General features: G+C 38.7%; 2 protein-coding genes across 11 annotated transcripts in view; one reads left to right on the forward strand and one right to left on the reverse strand.

The window, feature by feature from the left end:
- The window catches only part of NINJ2 (ninjurin 2), a 512,961-nt gene that overhangs the window by 240,784 nt on the left and 251,075 nt on the right, over positions 1-21,102 (reverse strand). The window lies entirely within an intron of this gene.
- ERC1 (ELKS/RAB6-interacting/CAST family member 1) overlaps positions 1-21,102 on the forward strand; it is a 292,700-nt gene that overhangs the window by 49,624 nt on the left and 221,974 nt on the right. For all 10 annotated transcript variants that reach the window (XM_048942961.1, XM_048942954.1, XM_048942986.1 and 7 more), the window contains exon 3: positions 16,256-16,672. In XM_048942961.1, coding sequence (XP_048798918.1) covers positions 16,256-16,672 — 417 coding nt within the window. The remainder of the gene's footprint in view (positions 1-16,255; positions 16,673-21,102) is intronic.

Here is a 21,102-nt window from a genome sequence, read left to right on the forward strand (position 1 = left end):
TGCATTAATGGAAATCTGAGTTTTATTCTGTAGATGAGGGTGTTAGGGGATCTGATTAGGAGGGAGAAATGTGTATGAATGGTCAGGAATTCAGGATACTTCCCTTCCATCCTGAGTTTGTGGATTGTCTTCTGACAATGTCCATGCAAGGGTGTGTCCAAGCGGTGTTACCTGTGGGTCTGTTGTAATGACAAACAAAACACGCTGCTGGTAGATGGGATCTAAAAGGAGTGCAAGCATTTTGAAAATCAGATTTGTGGAGTGGCTTCATAGGAATATGTTCAGAGTTTCTATCTTGATTAAGATGTAAAAGTCTTCTGTCCACAAAACTTATCTTGGCATCTGTTTTGTCTGTGTAAGAGAAGAAAAGGAATTAAGTCAGCAAAGGCCAAGAGAAAGTGAAAGGGGAAGAAAATGGCATTATTATTCAGGGAAAGGTCAGTGAGTTACTCTGAAGCACGCCTTAAACTTTAAATAAATATCACCACTGTTCCTTCAATCTTGCAGTGAGATAGACTGGAAAGAGGGAATCCATTCCTTAATTCTTCCTAAGTCCCAGGACGTGCTCAACAGATGAGAACGCCTTGCTACGTCTCCATGAAGTTAAATACATAACACTGGACAAGTGAGTTTTACAAATTCTCAATTGTCCGAGCCCTTCCCAATCTTCTTCACAGCTCTGGATTAACAGACTGTTGTAAAACATCTAGCTCAAAAATCAGTATCTTTGTTCAGATGCCCGTGCCCTGCCTGAAGTCTTGCTTGAGTTGGTGGATTGACACCTCGAGCTCACAGCAGGGAATTCCATTTTCCTGCCTGACTTTACAGTTGTTCATAGAGATGTAGCAACAGATTCAGATGCTTTTCTGAATCATTTCTAAATTCAGAGCATTTGGTTACAGGATGATTTGCATAAATGTATTTGAACCAGACCCAGATGACTGTTTATGTACAGCATTTCTATTCATTTTATCTCTATTTTTGCAGATCTTGAGTAATTATGTATTCCGAGTCTGCTATAGAAAGAAGCAAGGGAATGCAGTCATTTCTCTGTGTGAAGCCTAATAGCATGGCAATGTACTGCTTGAATGGCCATTCAGAAATGATTTACAAGCACATAGTTCTTCAAAAATTTCTTAAGAGACTGTATTCCTCTAGTGAAAGAGTTACCCTAAATTATATTTTCAACACATTCTACACCGATTGTCCATTTCTGTCTATGGAAAATGCAAGACTGTTTTCAGTGTTAGTTTTGTATTTTATACGGTGAACTTTGATCTCCTTTTTGTTCTTCTGTCCATTCCCTTGATTCCTAGAGTGGTATGCAAGTTTAGACAGGACAGTATTAAAGCATTTCACTGACAAAAGTCGTTCTAGCTGCCAGTCCTACTGCAGACGTTTTAGTTTGTCTTGTTCACATTCTAAACAGATGCATTTTTGATGCTTCCTGAGAACTCAACTTACTGCACCTGACAGTTTGAGTGCTGTATGATGGCATGCTGCTGCCAGAGCAAATTGCCTCCTGCTTTGAAAATTCTCAGACGTAACAGAACAATGTCCACCAAGAAGAACCACTCTTCTGAATGGAAAAGCTTTTCTATTTGGGTGTTTTCATTACAGATGAAAGCATCCAATAAAGATTCGTGTGATGAAAATCCTAGACTGTGCTTCCATAACAGCATGTGATCCTAGCATGTATCACTATCAGAGTACATCTTGTACAAGTTTGAATGCCTTCCTTTCTGGTAGGTTATGCTACATCTCCTAATTTCTGGAGCTATCCAGGCTCCTCTTCATGCTTTCCAGACAGTTATTGCTTGAACTCATTCAAGGGGATACTGCATTGCCTCTTAAAGGTCACAGAAAGCTGTTTTCAACTTGCTGCAATGTGCTGCGTTCTGCTTTGCCCTCCAAGGTGCTGCTGTCATTTCAGCAGGAGGGTAGGTGCCAGAACATTGAGATCAGTGGTTTTTTATATGTTCTTTCACAGGGACAGTGATTGCTACAACCATATCCTAAATTTATCCTGAAATTCCAGTAACACATTTGATCTGCCTGTCTTCCCAAAACTGCACTCAGCAACTGAGGCTTGATATGCCCAGAATAAACGTTTTCAAGTCTCTTCCTTTGGGTGTGCAGCCAATATTTCATGGCAGAGAGCAGAGAAGATAATGTGTATAGTATCTAAAAGCCTCATGATGGAAAAAGGCTCAATTGAGTCTTGCTGATTGTTACTTTTATTGTAATTTTATTACAAATAATGGGTTTCTGTTTTCTTTCTCCATGCATTTTGAAGAAAATGAGAAAAGTTATGAAGATGGAAAGGATGGATACCTCCAGTTTGGCAAGGGGTTGACTTTATTGTGACAACATCAAGCCCTAATCTTTCAAGATACATTTAAAGTGATTGCTACCATCGTGGCTTATTGTTGTGAATTGATAACTCTCAAAAAAGCCCATATATGCTTCCTGTTTCCAGAAGGGAGAGTGATGGGTTCTTCTTCTATTTATTTATGTATTTATTTACATATAGCGTGCAAATTAAAGTCTTCTGCACTGGCAGATGATGTACCTGGCTAGTGTTCTTGTTCCAGCTATCATTTTGGGCCATGGGAATTTTGGGCCAATTGAGCTTGTAATTATTTCTTATTGTGCTTAAAATAGGCAATACACACTCAAATGACTTTTTGGGGAACTTGTTTTCTTTTCCCTGAAGAACTGATGGGATGGCATATGTGAGGAGATGTAACATTTACAGTTACATATAGGATGGTAAGCAGTCAGAGAGGTGTATTTGAGAGACTGTGAGGAGATAAAGCGTGAATGGGAGTTTTATCATGACACAGCCAAATTGGTTCCATCTTCTGAAACAGTGGGGTGGTGCACTGGGCATACAGGATTTCACCATTCTGTGTTTAGCTCCTTCAGCTAAATATTTCCTTGCAACACTACTATCTAATTAATGCAATAAAAAATATAAGCAGGAGATGTCCTGATTTCTATTGTCCATCCCCTATGCTTTTCTTCCTCCTTACTTGCTATTTCAGCTCCTGGCCATGAAATGAATGCCAGGACTGCCCCCACAGAGAGACATGCTTAGGGCCTCATCAGCTGTGGGGCAGCAGTTCTTCTGTGCCATTTGTTCTGAGCTGTCTTGGTTAAACGCTGGGTGAAGTCTCCTCTGGCAAGAGCTTTCCACATTTCTGTATTTTTAACACAGCACGAGCTGTGTGCTGTTTGTGAGATCATAACATATTCTGTTATTTGACAAGATCAAGTCCTTTGTGCAGTCACCTCACATTTATGACCATACCTAATAGTTTGCTGCTTTTCTTGGTCAAGAAAACTTCCTTTAAAAAAAAAAAAAAAAAAAAAGCTCAGAATTTCAGTGTGTTCAAGAATTTTGGTGAGCCTCTGTCTAGGTTTTATGATTATTCTGGCAAGGCGAGTAAATGTTGCTTTTCTTCAGCTGGGCAGCTGGATGCAACATTTACAGTTACATATAGGATAGGATGGCTCTTGATATCTCCTCAGGTCAACAGCTCAGTTTCTGCAGAGCAATAGTTTTTATTAAACTAGTATAGTTTCTGAACTCATTTTTCGTGTCATCTAGAGAGAGTATTTCCTAAACCACCACAAATGCCACAAGTCTGAAAAAAATACTGCTGTGATCGCTAGTCTGTAGTCATGAGCATCAGGTAGCTCATGAGATCTTCCTGTGCTGCTTACAGCTGTTGGATGTCACTATGCTATGTTTCAGACTGACAGGAAGAATGAAGTATTATTGTGTCTGCTTGCCGCAGCTCTCTTACAATGTATTGCTGTATGGGGGGCATATAGAAGCTGAAAAGCTTATTGTTTAATATTGAAATTAATTTTTTGAAACATTATCAATTTATGTCTAACAACCTACCTTGGGATTGTTACATCAGTCCCAGGAATCACGAGGTTGAAATATTCTAAGAGCTTTAAAGATCAGGGCTACTGTGTATTTTATACCACTGCTTGAGAAGAATAGGGTTTATACGTACAGATTAAGTTATTCAAAATATTTTGGTTTTATATTTGTGGGACTCATGCACAATTGTGTTGATACTTACCCTATAAATCCTCCAAATCACCTAGCATAAAAGGTTTTAAAACTGGGAGGTTGTGCAGATAAAGCTGTCAACAGCTTTTCTGTGCCTTGATTTTTCATGTATTTCTCTTTCATTATCAATCATTGATATTTTTCCTTTTTAAAGCATAGTGTTGGTGTGTGCTCATATCTTGGAAAATGCTGCCACGAGATCAAAGGTTCTGTGGCAGAGTACCTTTTATCTTGCATTGATTCCTTACATCAGCTAATGGAAAGATAAATTTGCTGACCTCCCTAATAGAGTTGGCTAATAAGAATATGTTTTAGCAGAAGAGCTCCTGGTCTATTAACGAAATGAGTCATATTTCATATGGAAGCTATCGATTTGAAAATATTATCCACTTCTACATATGTAAATGTTAATGGTCTCATTTCCTCAAATACTACAATTATTTCTAACTTATTTCATAAGATGAGAGGTTCACAAAATCCATATTCGACACTTAATTCGACACCTATTCCATACATACAAGGTTTAGCAGGAATCTATGCTATGGATCAAGTAGAGTTCTAGTGTGCTTTGTACCCATGCAAAACAGCATAAGATAGAGTTTTACAGGATCTCTTCAGCTGGCCTGAGCCTGGACCAGTCAGATGTTTGTGTGTTGGTGGGTCTTTTTGTTTTCTTTTGTTTTTCGACAAACACTTCTTACATTATGATCCATTTTATCAACACAGTTTGTGACAAAGGAAGCTGGTGCTCACCAAATAAAGGAGACAGAACTTATAATTATCTTACTATAGTGAGAAGGTTCCTGGGGATTCTTATCAATGTCTTTAAATACCTGAAGGGAGGATGTAAAGAGAGCCAGGCTCTTTTCAGTGATGCTCAGTGCCAAAACAAGAGGCAGTGGGCACAAACTGCAACACAGAAGGCTGTCTGACCATCAGGAGGCACTCTGTGCTGTGTGCTGTTCTGGCACAGGCTGCTGAGTTTGTGGAGGTTCCTCAGAGATCATCAGAAAGCACCTAGTGTGGTCCTGGGCCCCCTGCTCTGGGTATCTCTGCTTGAGTGGGGGTTAAAGCAGATGCAGTCAGAGGGCCCTGCCCACCTCAACCATCCCATGATTCTGTAATATATATTAAACTGCAAATACACAAGGGCTTTGTTTCTTCATCAGCATAGGAGGAAATCATTAAAGCTCTTATTTGTATATAAATAAAAGATGATATTTAAATAGTGTAGTACTAACCCAATTTCGTTAGTCTCTTAGGAAGTTATATGAGGTTAAAATCAGTACAGAAAATATTAATGTTGCTCATTTGTAGAACATGTTTGTTGTTTTTTTTTTTTTTTTCTTAAGGACAGTTAATTCATAAGACAATGGCTTTTTGTTCAAATAATCAAACATATATTTTTAAATTCAAGTGATTTGATTATTTTCTCCTTCTGTGCAAACACTGGCATACCATCAAGGTAGCTTCTTGGTACAACTGGTTTCTTTTTCCAGTCTTTATCTAGTGAAAATCATTGCAGGAGTGGAACTAGTTTTATTTATTTTTATTATTGCTTTGTCACAGAAATATTGTCTCAGATTTAAGAAATCGTTCAGCTGCAGATGCTAAAAGAAATACGTTTACCCTCTTAGATTCTTCCTTAGGTATTCTGTTTTGGCGGTTTTGGAGGTACGGGACAAGATGAGATTGATGGGGTTTTACATCCTTTTGTTTTACATCACTTGGTATGATGAGAGGTTATTTTTCTTGTTCATCACAGACTGTTTCTGGCCCTGAAAAAGCATTTCCTGGGCCCAGACTGTGAGAGAAGGCAGTAAAAAATCCGGATGCACTAATTTTAGCAGCCTTGATGGTTTGTTTGTCTTACTCTCTGTTGATCCTTTTTTATAGCAAAACTACAACTGCAAGCCAAAATGGATAGCTAATGGTTCTCTCTTTACCTTCCTTAGTCATTTGCTTTAGATGCCTTAACCCTAGCAATCAGAACAAGTACAAGTAAATGTATCCTTGGCAGGGATTTTCTCTACATGACATATTTAACGACATATTTATTGACTGACATATTTAGTAGGTGTCTCTCCTATGTTTGCCAGAGTACTTTACCTACTAAGCTTCCTGGCTTGTTTGTGCTGTTGTTCACAGCTTGTTCACTCTTTTTTTCTTCCTTTCCCTTCCCTGACACAGAAGAATGAAGGAAATCACAAGCCAGGATGGGATGAACTCTCTTTTCCTTTTGTAGGACTAGGAATTAAGACTATTATCATTGTAATCTCCTGAGGTTCTGGGCAGTGATAAACAGATGGCAGAAATAAATGTTTGAGACAACTCATCTAGGAATTTTTTCTCAGGCCTGTATTATTAACCATGCAGTTGTTTTCCCCTAGTCTTTGAATCTAATTTATCTTGGTGTTACATGACAAGAAATGGAGTTTGTGAATATGTGGAGAACTGTTGTTGAAGGCTTCCTAGATCAAAATGTCTTTAAAAACATTCTTGTGAAATGAGAAAAACAGATCAGTGCTAATTTATGTTTTTCAGTGCTTTTTTTTTGTTAACTACGTGTTAGTGAGGCATGTGCAGGAAGGGATAGGGATAGAACTTAAGACCTAGTTCTCTTGTATGAACGTATATTCTTGGCTTCTATAGTCATCTTCTATATTAAAAGCACACAGTTATTGAGCTTCTTCCCCTCTCTCATGCCCAAGAATTTAGGCTTCTGAAGCTAAACTTGGGCAGAGTCTCGTCAATCAAGGACTTGGTAGTGGGAATTATATTTATTTAAATAAAATTATTATTTTATTACTAAAAAATATTATATATTTTATAGTGTATTATATACATTCTGATAGATTGTAATTCTCTCTATAAATATCTGACTTCTAGTCCCATGCAGTCAAGAACTGAATGCATTTTCAGAACCTAGAAAGTTTTAGCTAGTATGATATTAACAGTAGTCAGAAAAATAATCCCTTTCTTGGAATGATCCTTGCAGCAGCATAAATCTGCTTTGCAGATATCTCTTGATATCTCTCACAAGAGTTACACCTGTGGCTACGTAGAACGTATTGACATAGCTAGAAAAAATATGAATGGAAATTCTGCTGATGTCTACACCTTGCGTTTAACTGATCTTTTTACTCATTCTCCATGTAGTAAGTTTCTGTGAAAAGATCTGCATCGTTATTTATTTGTAGAATCATAGAATCACAAGGTTGGAAACGACCTATAAGATCATCCAGTCCAACCATCTCCTCATCACCATTGCCACCACAAGCACTAAAGGTATAGATCAAGATCTAGATATAGATCAAGAACCTTGTAGCATGGCTTATCAAAATCTCCATCATCTAGTAGTTGTACCATGTTGTTAATGAACATGCTTTTGGAGGGATAGGTATCTTTACTGGTGCTTTTGTCATATTTTAGAAATGCCATTTTCTGAAGCTGAAGAAGGTGAATTTTGGTTACGTCTGTCATTGCAACCAGGCACATTCGTGTTTCTGCCATGACAAATCATTGCTATTTTTATTTAATTACTCTTTTACAATGTATTTAGTTCCTACAGAGCAATCATAATCTACAGAGGTCAGAGTCTGTAGTCTTGACTAAAAAGTTTCTTAAAGCATGTAAGAAAATAGAATTTGCTTATGTGGATGTTCTTCAATTCCTAGCTATAATTCCAACTTTGAAGGCTGTGGCTTCAGAATAACTTCATGTACTCAAATTCCAAACGCAGGACAATAATTTGTATTTCTACCCAATGAGTTGTAACTGTTTGTCCACTTCCAAGGCACAGGATTCTATTCCTATTATCAGTCCCTCTTCAAGTATTGCTAGAACATTTGCTTTCCTCTTCAGTGACTCTGTGAAACTCATGAAATGGAGGGAAATCTGTTTCTGTTAGTGGTCACACATCCTCCTACAGGTTCTTTTTGAGCTGTGTTTACCTAGTGCATTTCAAGTTAACACTGAGGTGCATTTACAGAAGGTGTATGTCATAAGCATCCTTCTGTACCCAAAGAAAGCAGAAAAAAAACCAAGCCAACATAAACAGTTAACTGATGCTTCTCTTCTTGCCATCTGTGGCTATGAGCTCTCAGGGAAGCTTGCTATTCTCCATTTAATAATTTATTGTTAAGAGCTCTCATTATGGCTTGCTACTGGGATTTTTTTACCAACCATAGTGCTGTCCACCGTGTGGTTCATTTGCAGATTTCACAAAGACTGGCCCACTTTTGTCTTCAGACAGAGGAGTAGGCAGTGCTCCCCATGCAGATTGTCAAGATGTACTCTTCTTCCTTTAACTTTCGTCCAGTTATTTGACAGTGTAGACATTGGCCTCTGGGAAATATAATCTACAGATTTGTCTGAAGAAATGAAGAATGAATTCTCATCTGTTCCCAGCCACAGCTCTCTATCTTTTTTACTGTAATATATTCCATGACATATTTCTCCTGTTCCTTAAAAGGAAACGCAGGATCTCCTGAGAAATTCTTAAAAAAAAAAAAAAAGAAGTTGTCCAAATACCAAAATGCCTGCTCTCAAGAACGATGTGGGGCACTTAATCCAATTTCTGCAGTGCAGAATTAGTGTGCCAACGTTCAAAGGGTGTAAAATGTAAATGCTAGGAAGATTTGCATGAGAAAAAGCTCTTTGAAGCATGCTGAAATAGTAATGTAGTTATACCTTTGGAAACTTAGGCACACAATAGGTGGAGCTAACTGGTAGGATCTCAGATATTTTTCCTTTGAATTCTGTTTCCCTCTGGGCCATTGATAGTATCTGCCACAGAGGTCAAATTGATTCATCCCTTAGGATGCCAGAGAACTGTCAGAATTGTACTTATTGCCCAAACGCTGATAAACTCTTATTTCAAAAGTTTACTAGGTTTTTCTATGCTTAATCAGAATTTATATTCCTATCATCCAAGCGTACTCGCAAATGTATTCAAAATAAGCTATGTACCTCAGGTATTCTATTGAAGCAGCCCATATGTGTTCTTTACTCCTTGAAAATAAAAATTACTTTCCTTTTTTCTTTGTAGGATATGCTTTTTTACCACAAATGAAAATTTTTCATGTTGGCATTTGCCACTGAATATCTGATATACTCTCTTGCTTTACCTTGCAACCTTTATTATTCATGTACCTGTACACTTAATATGAAGATATTGAATTGCACTTTTGGTTCTTTTGTGGCTACAAATTTAATAGCTTGTTTCTGATCTGCTTGCTTTTGGAGTTTAAACTCACTTCTGCTGATATGTGTGTGTGTGTGTGTGTGTGTGTGTGTGTGTTGAGTTTTTTGGTACAGGCAACAGAGAAGGAATTAGGCTGCTGCACCCTGGCCCCTTAAACCAAATGGGTCAGTTTGTGTGAGTTTAGCTGAAAAATGCGTTGCTGTCAACTTAAGCTTTTTATCTATGGCACTTTTTTTATTATTTTGCCTTTCTGCTGTCTCAGAGGTAATGCAATGTATGGTTGTCTTTAAAATACAAGTCTGCTTCTTTAACTCTCACAGATTAAATCCTATTACAGTCATAGTTGTATTCTCTATCTAAGCTAAACATTATAAAAATCACCCATTCATTTCCATTCAAATAAGGATTTTTGAAGCCCCGGATCCATCTTACCGGGAATATGTAGTGTTTCTGGAATCAGCAAGTTCTGTTTCATGCCAGCCCTGCTGGACACCTGACATTAGCCCTTTTTTCAGCTTCTTTGCGTGGGCTGCAGCTGAATGTCAGCAGGGACTCCCTCAGACAGCCAGGCCTTTGCTTCTACTGTGCATTCAGCAGAATCTATTTCCCAGAAATGCTGCCAAGACATTAACTCTTTGTGAATGGGAGAGAAGGATTTCCCATAGTGACCAAACTGTTCTAGAATTTGGCATGTGATCGCTTTTGAGCTTAAGGCAGTTCATCCTCTTACAAAAGTCTGAAATGCTTTCATTGTGAAGAACGCTAAAGGAATCGTCATAATGCAAAAGTCTGTGATCGTGCTTGCAGATTTGCTGGCAAGAAAAGCACAGTCATGGACTCCCGTAGGTTCTGCCATTTTCTGGTGCTGCACATTTGAGGGCAGACCTTACTGAATTGTCCTTCAGACGTAAAATATATTGTAATCAATATTTCTGTCATTCTCAGAGTAGTAGAAATGTAGTCATGATCTAAAGGTAAAAGTAATGAAGGTTTTGTAGGTGCTACAAGTGTGTCTGTTTCAGACCTTGATGGGTCTTTTATTATTTTTTTTTTTCCTAGCAGTAAACATAGTTGGCTAAATGAACGAGATTGCCAGTTTAAACGTAAACTGGCAACATCATAATCCCATTTTTTGGTCAATTAACACTACATCTATCTCTTTGTTTTTCTTTTTTTCCTCCTCCTTGGGTTGCATTCAAACTTGCGACATAACAAACACAAACCTGTCCTATGTCTTTCCTAGCACTTACCGTCTTCTAATGAAGAACAGCTTGATCACTGAGCAGATTTGCAGAAAACTGCCAAATATGTGCACATCATAAAGCTGTCATTCAGTACAGGATGTCCTGGCTTGCAGTTGAAGTAGTCAGGAAATTTTCAGTTACTAAGTTTGTCAATCATATTTTTAATGAGAAAAATTATTGAATCTGCCAATTTCAGAAAACCTTTGTTAGGAACAAAATTCTTCCCTCCGTAGTGGAATTTCTAATTAAAAATTAGAAAAGAGTGAGATGAGATCAACCTTTGAGCAGGAAATGGACTTGTTCAGCAGTGCACACTGGAGTATAGGAGATCCTTAGTGGCATCTGGGCTAATTCATGGACTTTGAGCTGAGACTCAGCTTCCCTTTAAGGCATTGGGATGTGGTAGACATTTGTTCAAATACCTAAGCCAGTCACTAGTCAAACCTTTATACAAAGTAGAATCTCTCTCAGCACTTTCTATAGGAATGACTTGTTAGAGATCCACTCAAAACTAGTTTATTGTCTGCTGACTGGAGCCTGGTTCGGGATGCATGAGAACGGCATGTAAGAACTTGAATTGTTATCTTCCAGGCTGAAGCTGTTCTAACTAACACTGCACCGTGTATGCTTGTGGAACATATCTTTCCCTTCCTTTCCGTCACTCCGTATTCTTTTGTTCATTGATGTGAGTGATCTCAGTGTAAGAAGACAAAAAAACAAAAGAAAAAGACAGGGTTCTTACATTTCTTTCTGCTGATCCTTGGCAGGCATCTCTTGAACAAACTGTTTGCTTTTTTGTTGGTTTTTTTTTGTTGTTTTGTTTTGTTTTTTAACCCTAAATATTCAAATAATTTCCTTGGTTAACCTACTTAGAATTTAAATCCAAGAGATTAAGAAAAACTTCACTACAGAAGTGTTCAGTTCCTACGTGCACCACCTCTGTTGCACAACCCACTGTTCTAACTTAGTCAGTCCTTCTTGAATAGGATGAGTTACTTATCTTGTTAAGATAGCTACAAAGACAGTGTCTGCAGTGTGAATAACCTGAACCAGGCAATTAAAAACAAGCACACAAATGCTTATTGAAAATATCTTAGCTTGGGAGGTCAAGCTCTGTCTTGCAAAGATGAATATGGAAATCCTTTATTTTAAAAGTATGTCACAATTTAATTATTCTGTTCAAAATCATGCTGGTAGCAATGCTTGCCTCCTTTTGATCAAAAATTTAGGGCTAGAATGGGGGTCTTGGCTATAAAATACCAACTAAATTCTCTTTTCTGTCTGGTTGCATTAAAATCCACGTCTCTCACTTGCTTTGGAATGGTAAGATGATGACAAACATTTAAATTAATTGGAAGAATTGCACTTCAGGTCTTTCTGCTCTGGTGAGCGCTACCAATTAGAATATGAAATTGTGCTCTCAGTATTTTCTGTCAGGCCTACTACATCTTTAAATATTTCATGCAAAATGGAAAAGTTTCAACGTGGAAAGATGAAAAGAGCTGCCTGCAGCAAGGTTCCCAAATTCAACAGAATAGAAAGAAGTGTGTTACAGTGCCCTGAGAGTGCAACAGTGCAATTTTTAGTGAACCAGATAGGAGGAACTCCTGTGTCATTGGTTGTGTTTATACAGTAGGCTGGAAATTCATCTAACCGATATGCCAAGGTGTGGGAAATGTGAATTTGAAACCTTTAAGGCAGTGAAGGAGACTGAATCATGTTCCACTGCTTACAGATGTAAATTTTGTGCTACTGGATGAAAGGCAACCCCATTTCCTGTGCTAATTAGCAATCCTTAAGTTGCCCCATGGAGGTAATAGAGGCAGTGTAACACCTTGTAAGAAAATATGCCTGCACCTTGGATGTTTAAGATTTAAATTTCAGGTGATCATAGAGGTGGGTAGTACTAAGATGAAAGTACACTAACCAGAAATAGCTTTATTAGTGAGCCATGCTTACAAAAATACCTTTGTAATTTGCAGATGTAGTTATAATTTGTAGTGAGGCTTAAAGACCGACTTTCATTACTGGAAAAAACAGCAAATCCTCAAGGTCTGAAATAAGAGCAGTAAGCTTTCAGGAAAGCACAGATTGAACCTAATTGCTTTGACTTTAAATACATTGTCTATATTACACTACTTAAGACTTTGATCAGTACTTTACCCATCAGAATAGGATGTAACCAAGCTTAATGGTAGTAAAGGCATTTTTACTTGTGTGTTTCTAGATGGGATCATTTCAACAGTATTTTTCAAGTTTGATAGAGGTCTCTGGTAAGGTTCTAGAAGTAGGATTAAGTGACTAACGTCATGAAGACTTGGAAAAGATTTTTGCCTTTCTGGAGCATCACTGATTTAAAAGTGAAGCTTGAGAAATGGATGAGAAGCTAAGACTTGTCTGCTCCTTCAGAGGGAAAAGGATGTTTTGTTTGAAAGGTTTTGGAAGAAAGAGCCAGAACATCTGAAATACTAGTTTATTTATGATGTCAACTAATAAAGAACATTGTTCCATTATTCTGAAAAACATTGGAAAAAAAAAAGTTGGAAAGCAGAGAAAAGAACTCATTTTGCATACCTCTTTCATGTTGGAAAGGAGTGGGTGTCAGAAGCACAGAATAATTTTCTGTGGCTTATTTTCCCACCACCTTACACATAATGAAGTTTCTTCTCAGCTGAGCAGCTCAGAGAGCAGCAATAGGAATTTGCAGTGTCAATGCTAACCCCTCCTGTCTCCCTACTCCTTAGTTTTTCCTTAAAAACTGCATTCAAGGCCATTGCCTACCAGTTATGTTGGGTGTTGTTTAACTCTCTTTTCATTGCTTAAGACTGATGGATCATATAAGGGCTGTTTGTCACTGTTGCTAAATTTTATTTCACATCCCATTTCTGAATAATAGAGCAGGCTGCTTTTGTTTTTGTTTTTTGATCCAGGTGTTCTAATGGGGGCTTCCCCAGCTTTGGGGGCATAACTTTGTGGGTCTATGAGACATGACATTTGCCTGTGTAAGCTGAATTGAGATTTCACAGCAGATCAGCTGATTGCAGTTCTAATGCAGGAATTTTGTTGTGGTGATTTAGTCCACTGATGTTTATAAATAACCAAGTTTGATTCTGAGACAGCACTGAGTAGAGGAAGTCATTTCATTTGGTAGATGATGTGGTTGCTCAGAAGCTCTTTTCCCTCTTGTAAGAAAGGAAATGCTGAAGAGGCAGGATGTGGAGAGGCAGGTGGAAGCGTGTAGGAACTTGTTTGTTAGCTGCAGAGCAACACACAGCTGGGCTCTGGATAAGCTGGGCTTTTCAAAGCTCTGTTTGCAAATGGAATTAACTTGTGTGGAATTGTTCAGTTCTGGTGAGGTTATCGATTTTTAAGTTCAAGGAAATTTAAGGATGTTTTCTCACTGCTGATGTAGTCCTACTGACTATTGGTGCTGTATAGTACAGATAAGACAAACTTATTATGAGCACGGTACATTTTCTCTCACAGCTTGATCAATGTACGTTAATTGAACAGATTGTAGTAGCTCTGATTGCCTACCTGCGTGCTGGCATGTTTGCAGTGGTGCCTCAGTTTTTAAGCTTGAAGGTCTCCTGACATTCTTACTTGGACTGCGTTTTGGAGAAGTGACAAGAAATGAAATTGGAAATCTTTATTAAAACAAAACAAAAATAGATAAAAAGGTTTTCTGAATTCAGATTGATTCCATTGAGATGTTTCTTCTCTTCTTTTCTACCAATCTGAAAATAAATCTTAGCACCCACCAATATCACAAAATCACAGAATTGTAGGGTTTGGAAGGGACCTCCAGAGATCATTGAGTCCAACCCCCCTGCCAAAGCAGGTTCCCTACAGCAGGTCGCACAGGTAGGCATCCAGGCAGGTCTTGAACATCTCCAGAGAAGGAGACTCCACCACCTCCCTGGGCAGCCTGTTATCTATTAATAATATATCAGCCTGTTTCAATAGATTATCAATGTATAAACTAAATGCATATTTAAGAAGAGTAATCAATTATTCTCTAGCATAATAAACTTGTGCTTAGTTATCACACATTCTATAACCTATTGTTTTAATTTAATAATAGCATGACTGTCTGCCAAGTATTGTGCTACTGAAGAAAAGATAATTGCAGCACCTTCAATCATTTGTGAAGCTACGCTTTTAAGCTGATTTCATTTTATGGTGATAACATAAAAAATGGTTCCTCTTTCATCTCCACCAGCTCCTTGGCTACATTATGTATTCCCAACACTACTTTGTGCCAGTTGGTGTAGTCACATTATCAACTGGATCAGAAAGCTGGCTGAAGAGACTTTGTTTTGGTGGAGCCCGTATTCAGCTAGATGAAGTTTTGATCCAGTCCCAAGTGCCAGCCACTTAAGAGAGCTGACCTGTTCGTTTAATAGCACTGTGGACATAGATGAGCTGATTGTGAAGCGGCATTTTAAGTTTTGAAAACTCTTCTTAGGCCAGCTGGAGAACTTGATTTTTCATAAAGAAAATAAGATTTGACTGCCTTTATGCGTCTTTCCACATAACAAAGCTAAGTGTAAAATATTTCTAAAACAGTTTAAAGCTAGATATGTTTACTGCAAATGATATTTTCTGCTTTGTTTTCATAGTATCACAATGTGTCTTCTGCATTGTTTGATAACAGTTGGTAATACTAATACTTCACTCCTCAGGAATACTGGAAGTAACTATTGCCGATGTCGGATTTTTGTAATGTAAATGTAGACCCTAGAGATCAGTCCGTCTGACTTGTTCACTTTCAAACAAGATTCTAAGCATGTCTGCCACATGAGAAGAAATGTGTAAAGACATATCGCTCAGTGGTTATCTCATCTGTGGTAATTCTTTGATCTTTGTTCAGTGTCTTAGTACTTGTCTCTTACTGACTTCTGTCAAAACTTCTGTCTTACAGAGAAGAATACAAACATTTACGTAAATATAAAGTAGGGACTTTTTCCCATGCAAGCTGTACTTCTCCTGTTTTATTCCAGTAAATTATACTACTGTATGCACAGTCACTGAGATAGAATTTCTTGTCTTGCGCAACCACAAATGACTGCTGATCATTTGATTGACTGCATGTTGCTCTTTGTTAGGCAACAGTTCTCTACTAAGGTCCTCGTGCATATAATTGTGTGCATCACAGTCAGCATATATCCATTTCTCTGTAGTTATATTTCTTTTTGACATGATCTAATCTCATCTGTAAGTCAACTAGGGGAGGTCTGTGCTAGGTGTAGTTTTGGTACTAAAGACCTTCATGGCTGATTACATGTTATTAGCTGGTACATATATTTTTATAGTCCCTTTGCTTTGCTGAGACAGTAATTCTCATCCAGATCTTATGCAGAATTCTTCTGTAAGATAGACAAATACTTGGGGGGATGGGGGGAGGGGGAAACCTATCAATTTTTGCCTACTGATATTTTCCCTTTTGAAAAGGTGATTTACTTAAGTTGGTAGAAGTGGGAGAGTCACTTGAGTGAGAATTTCCATTGTTAAACAACTTCTACCATATGGAAAAGAAGGGACTTGAATTCTCTATGGAAAACTGTTAAAATTCTGCTTTGAAAAAACAATGTTGACTTGCCAGCACTGCAGTTTTCTCTTTGTTGGTAGTTGAGGAAGACTGAAGTGGCCCATATTGTTCTCCTTATTTCTCAGTGGAGGGAATCCTCTGATTTTATTTCTTTATTCTTCTAGCATATGCAGATGACTATCCAGGCTCTTCAAGATGAACTTCGGATCCAGCGGGACCTGAACCAACTGTTCCAGCAGGACAGCAGCTCTAGAACCAGTGAGCCCTTTGTGGCAGAGCTGACAGAGGAAAACTTTCAGCGGCTTCACACAGAGCATGAGCGCCAGGCCAAGGAACTCTTCCTCCTACGTAAAACCTTAGAAGAGATGGAACTGCGCATTGAGACACAGAAACAGACCTTAAATGCACGCGATGAATCCATCAAAAAGCTGCTGGAGATGCTGCAGAGTAAAGGTCTGTCAGCAAAAGCCACTGAGGAAGATCATGAACGAACAAGGCGGTTGGCTGAGGCAGAGATGCATGTGCACCACTTGGAGAGCCTTCTCGAACAGAAGGAAAAAGAAAACAACATGCTGAGAGAGGTATGTGACCGAGCTGTGGGTTCAACTCTCATCTTAATGCCTAGTTCTCCATCTCCTCTCCATTTCATATTTTCAAGGAAAGAGTTTTCCATCCTTCTACAAGCTGTGTTTTACGTTGCAGATTTAACAGAATTTGTCCCTTTCTTAAAATTTCTTTGTTTTTCTTGCATGTGGTTTTTGGTGTGTTGTATGTTATGTCCCACTTTCCCCATCACCGCAGTGTTATACTTTGGAGATGAACTGTTACATGGTCTGTAAAATGTATTCCTCCATTCTGTTCTGGTTTGAGAGAAAGTGAGAAAGTAGCTACCTGTATTTAATAGAGAGCTGAGAGAAATCTTTGCAGGAGTAATAGATGATTTCTCTGCGGTTCCCATGGAAACAGTCATCTTGCTGAGAAGGGTATTTGATAAAACTATTAGCTGCCCTGGATGCACAGCCAAAAAAAAAAAAGATTACTTAAAGGGACACTGCTGCAAATATTGCAAACCTTTTCCCCACCCCTCTGAAAACAGAAAAGACATTATATCTGTATATCTGTTTCATAGCATAAGAGTATGATGGCAGGCATTCTACACAACTAACTATCCAAAATTAATTACAACAAACTTTAGGCAACAGATAGTATGAGTATCTTGCAAAAATAAAGGAAAATAAATGAGTTGTGCTGTGGCCAGTGTCCTTAAATTCCTTGATATTAAGAGCATTTTCCAATTCTAGTCAACTAGCCTTCTAAAGTATTCCAATATTAACTTCTAAATAACTAGTAATTCAGTGTGTCTTGTGTATGTATTCACTAATGATAAGATTTTCTGTAAAGGTTATTTAATATCCATCTCTGAATTGAACGTGTGAATTGATAACTATATGTGTATGTCTAACGTTTGTGTGAATCTAATGGCTTGTTTATGCATTATGTGTCTATTATGTGATTCAACATGTTTTTGAAGCTGGACATGCTAAAACAGTAAGCCCCCTCTCAAAAAAAAACCACCAAGGAAGTGAGGTCTTGCAAAGAGATTTTTGAAATGAGTGCAGCAAATATATACCTCCACATACCTCTTACTTATGTTTTCCATGGCCCAACCCATTGTACTTGTGCTCTTGTAAGCATTTATATAAGAAAGCAAGAGCCCATTGCATTTCTGAGCCAGATTTAGGCCAGATTTATTTTTTTTAGAGCAGTAATCTCTTGAGTGTCTGAAGTGAAGATAATATGATTCCAGAGTTTCTACACTATGATTTTTCCTTTATTTAGCAACCAATGATAATTCTGTTCCAATTTTTGTATCTATTTCAGGAAGAGCCCCAAATGGCTTCCATTTGTTTCTGTTTTAAGTCCGGCATCTTAAATGAGAAGCTGGCAGGAGCTGTGTAATTTTTCAGGAACGCAGTTTCTTTTGTTTCTGCATAATGATGAGTAGGTGTTGAGCGAGAAGAATCCTTGCTTCGTTCTCAAATGTCTGGAAATCATCAATCATTTAAATCTTAGCATTTACGCGAAAAGATTTTCTGGAGAAGGTAGAGATTGCTATTGATTTTGAAAGAGCAAATGCTGTTTATCTATCGTATTTTAAAACTAATTGCTCTTTGATGCCAACCTCTTTCTAATGCATTGAGAAAGATAAAGTGGGTATGCTGTAACTAATAGCTCAAACTGTTGATATAGTGTGGAATTCAGCCTTGAAGCTGAGCACCTCAGTAGCCTCGGAAATATGATGTCATGTGAGAGATGCCAAACCATCTCTGTGTGGAATTGACCATGCTGATTGAACTCAAGCTTGTTAGTACAAATCTCATGCATGGGGGTCCAGAAGGCTGGAGAAAATTAGGGGATACTACAGAATTGAAGCTGACTGCAGCTGAACCAAGATTATTAACTCAGGTTAGTAAAATCTGGCAAGCAAACTTAAAGAGTTCTTGGGCATGAAGTTGCTCTGCGCTACAGGATCTGGTTCAGAGTTGCTGTCATAGAATCACAGAACCCGTAGTGTTGGAAGGGACCCTTAAGGGTCATGTTGTTCAACTCCCGTACAATGAACAGAGACATTCACAGCTAGATCAGGTTGCTCAGAGCCTGATCCAGCCTTGCCTTGAATGATTTCAGGGACAGAGCTTTCACCATGTCTCTGGGCAACCTGTTTGAGTACCTCATCACCCTCCCTGTAAAAGACTTTTTCCTTATTACCAATCTAAATCCACCCTTTTTTAGTTTGAAGCCATTTTCCTTTATCCTGTAATCACAGACCTTGCTGAAGAGTCTGTTCCCTTCTTTCTTGTAGCTTCCCTTTAGATACTTAAAGAGTACTGTCAGGTCACCCTCGAGCCGTCTTTTCTCCAGAATGAGCAGCCCAGCTCTTTCAGCCTATCCTCATAGGGAAGGTGCTTCATCGCTGAACGTGCTCTAATAGGTCCATGTCTTTCCTGTACTGAGGGCTCCACATATGGATGCAGTGCTCCAGGTGAGGCCTCACCAGTACACGGCGGAGGATCAACTCCTTCATCCTACTGGCCATGCATCTTTGGATGCAGCCCAGGATATGGTTGGCTTTCTGGGCTGTGAGGGCATATTGCTTGCTCATGTCCAGCTTCCCATCCACTAGTACCCCCAGGTCCTTTTTGACAGGACCGTGCTCCATCCTTCCATTCCCCAGCTTGTGTTGGTAACGGGAATTGTCACGACCCACGTGCTAGACCTTGCAGTTGACTTAGTTCAACCTCATGAGCTACTCTTGAGCTCAAGCCTGTCTAGGGCCTGCTGGATGGCATCCCTTCCCTTAGGTGTGTCTACTACACCACACGGCTTGGTGTCATCTGCAAACTTGCTGAGGGTGCACTCAGTCTTACTGTCGACGTCACTGATGAAGATATTAAAGAGTATCAGTCCCAGCACTGAACCCTGGGGGGACACTACTTGTTACTGGTCTCCATCCAGACGTTGAGCCTTTAACCACCACTCTCTGGATTCAGTCTTGTAGCCAGTTCCTTGTTCATCAAACAGTGCACCCATCAAATCCACGTCTTTCCAATTTGGAGAGAAGGATGTTGTGGGGTACCGTGTTAAAGGCCTTACTGAAGTCCAGATAGATGACATCAGTAGCTCTTCCCTTGTCCGTTGCTGCACTGACATCATCATAGAAGATCACTAGGTTGGTCAAGCAGGATTTCCTCTTGGTGAAGCTACTCTGGTTCTCCTGTATCACCTCCCTGTCTTCCATGTGCTTTAGCAGAGCTTCCAGGAGGATCTGCTCCATGATCTTTCCCTGCACAGATGTGAGACTGACAGGTTGGTAATTCATGGGTCATCCTTTCTACCCTTCTTAAGAATAGATGTGATGTCTTTTTTCCAGTAACAAGGGACTTCACCTGGCTGCCATGACTTTTCAAGTATTATTGTCACTGCACCACATTTGTGTAGAAAAGGGTCCCTGTGCAGGTCCTGTAAGATGTGTCCGTATCACCTTCCTTGCCTAATCTTCTATTAGGTGTTTATCTGTGTTTCTACATTTAGTTTAGTTTAGCCCTTGGCTACCTTAAATTCTAACTGTGCAATTTTTTGAGCTGCCTTGAAGAAAACTGTCTATTTAATTGGTTGTTTTATAACTGGTATACCCAGTATCTGGAGACACGCTAAACTCTTCTCTAAAGCTATTAAAAGGAGCAGTAATATTGCAAATTTGCAATATTTGCATTTGCATGAACTATGAGGATGCTTCGTATTCTAACACATCAGAAAATCTGAGAGAAGCTTCTGTAGCAGTTTTTACCATATTAGCCAGAGTGTGTTCTGAGATGTCAGAATCCATGGTTACTATTTATAAGCATATTACACTTTTGTTGAAGATATTTGCTAGGAATAATAATAAAAATCTATATTCTGAAGGAAAAGATATTCCTTTATTTTTCATCTTTGAAGCTTAATTGTAGTGTAGAAAATGATGCTGAGACTGAAGGACATCAGATGGTGTCTCAGATGGTGCAGGTGCAGTGGCCAGCAGTCTGACCTTAAAAAGCAATCATAAATTAATTGGTTTCTTCTATTACTGTGATTGAACTAAAGATTGCACTAATTTCCAAAGGAAGGTAAGTTCTTAACAGAATCACAAGTCTGAGCTCGCTACATTTATATCTACAGAAAAGCTTACCAAGGATCCCTTTCTTTCAGTATTCTGTTTCAAATAGTGGCCATACACAGGCACTTAGGAATGGGTAGGGCAAACATGGTACCTCTCTGTAATGTTGCCCTATATTCAAAATTATTTTCAACTCAGGGATTTCCTGATGGTCTTATGATGTGTCAATTTAGTAATTTCCATGGATCTACCATGTAAGTACTTAGTGTCTTGTCCAGCCCATGTAAATTTTTGTAGCTGTGGCATCATCTTGTTAGTGGTTCTGCAGGCCTATTGTCTGCAACAGGAAGAACATAG

Source organism: Lagopus muta, chromosome 1 (assembly GCF_023343835.1).
Source record: "Lagopus muta isolate bLagMut1 chromosome 1, bLagMut1 primary, whole genome shotgun sequence".
NCBI classification, from domain to species: domain Eukaryota; kingdom Metazoa; phylum Chordata; class Aves; order Galliformes; family Phasianidae; genus Lagopus; species Lagopus muta.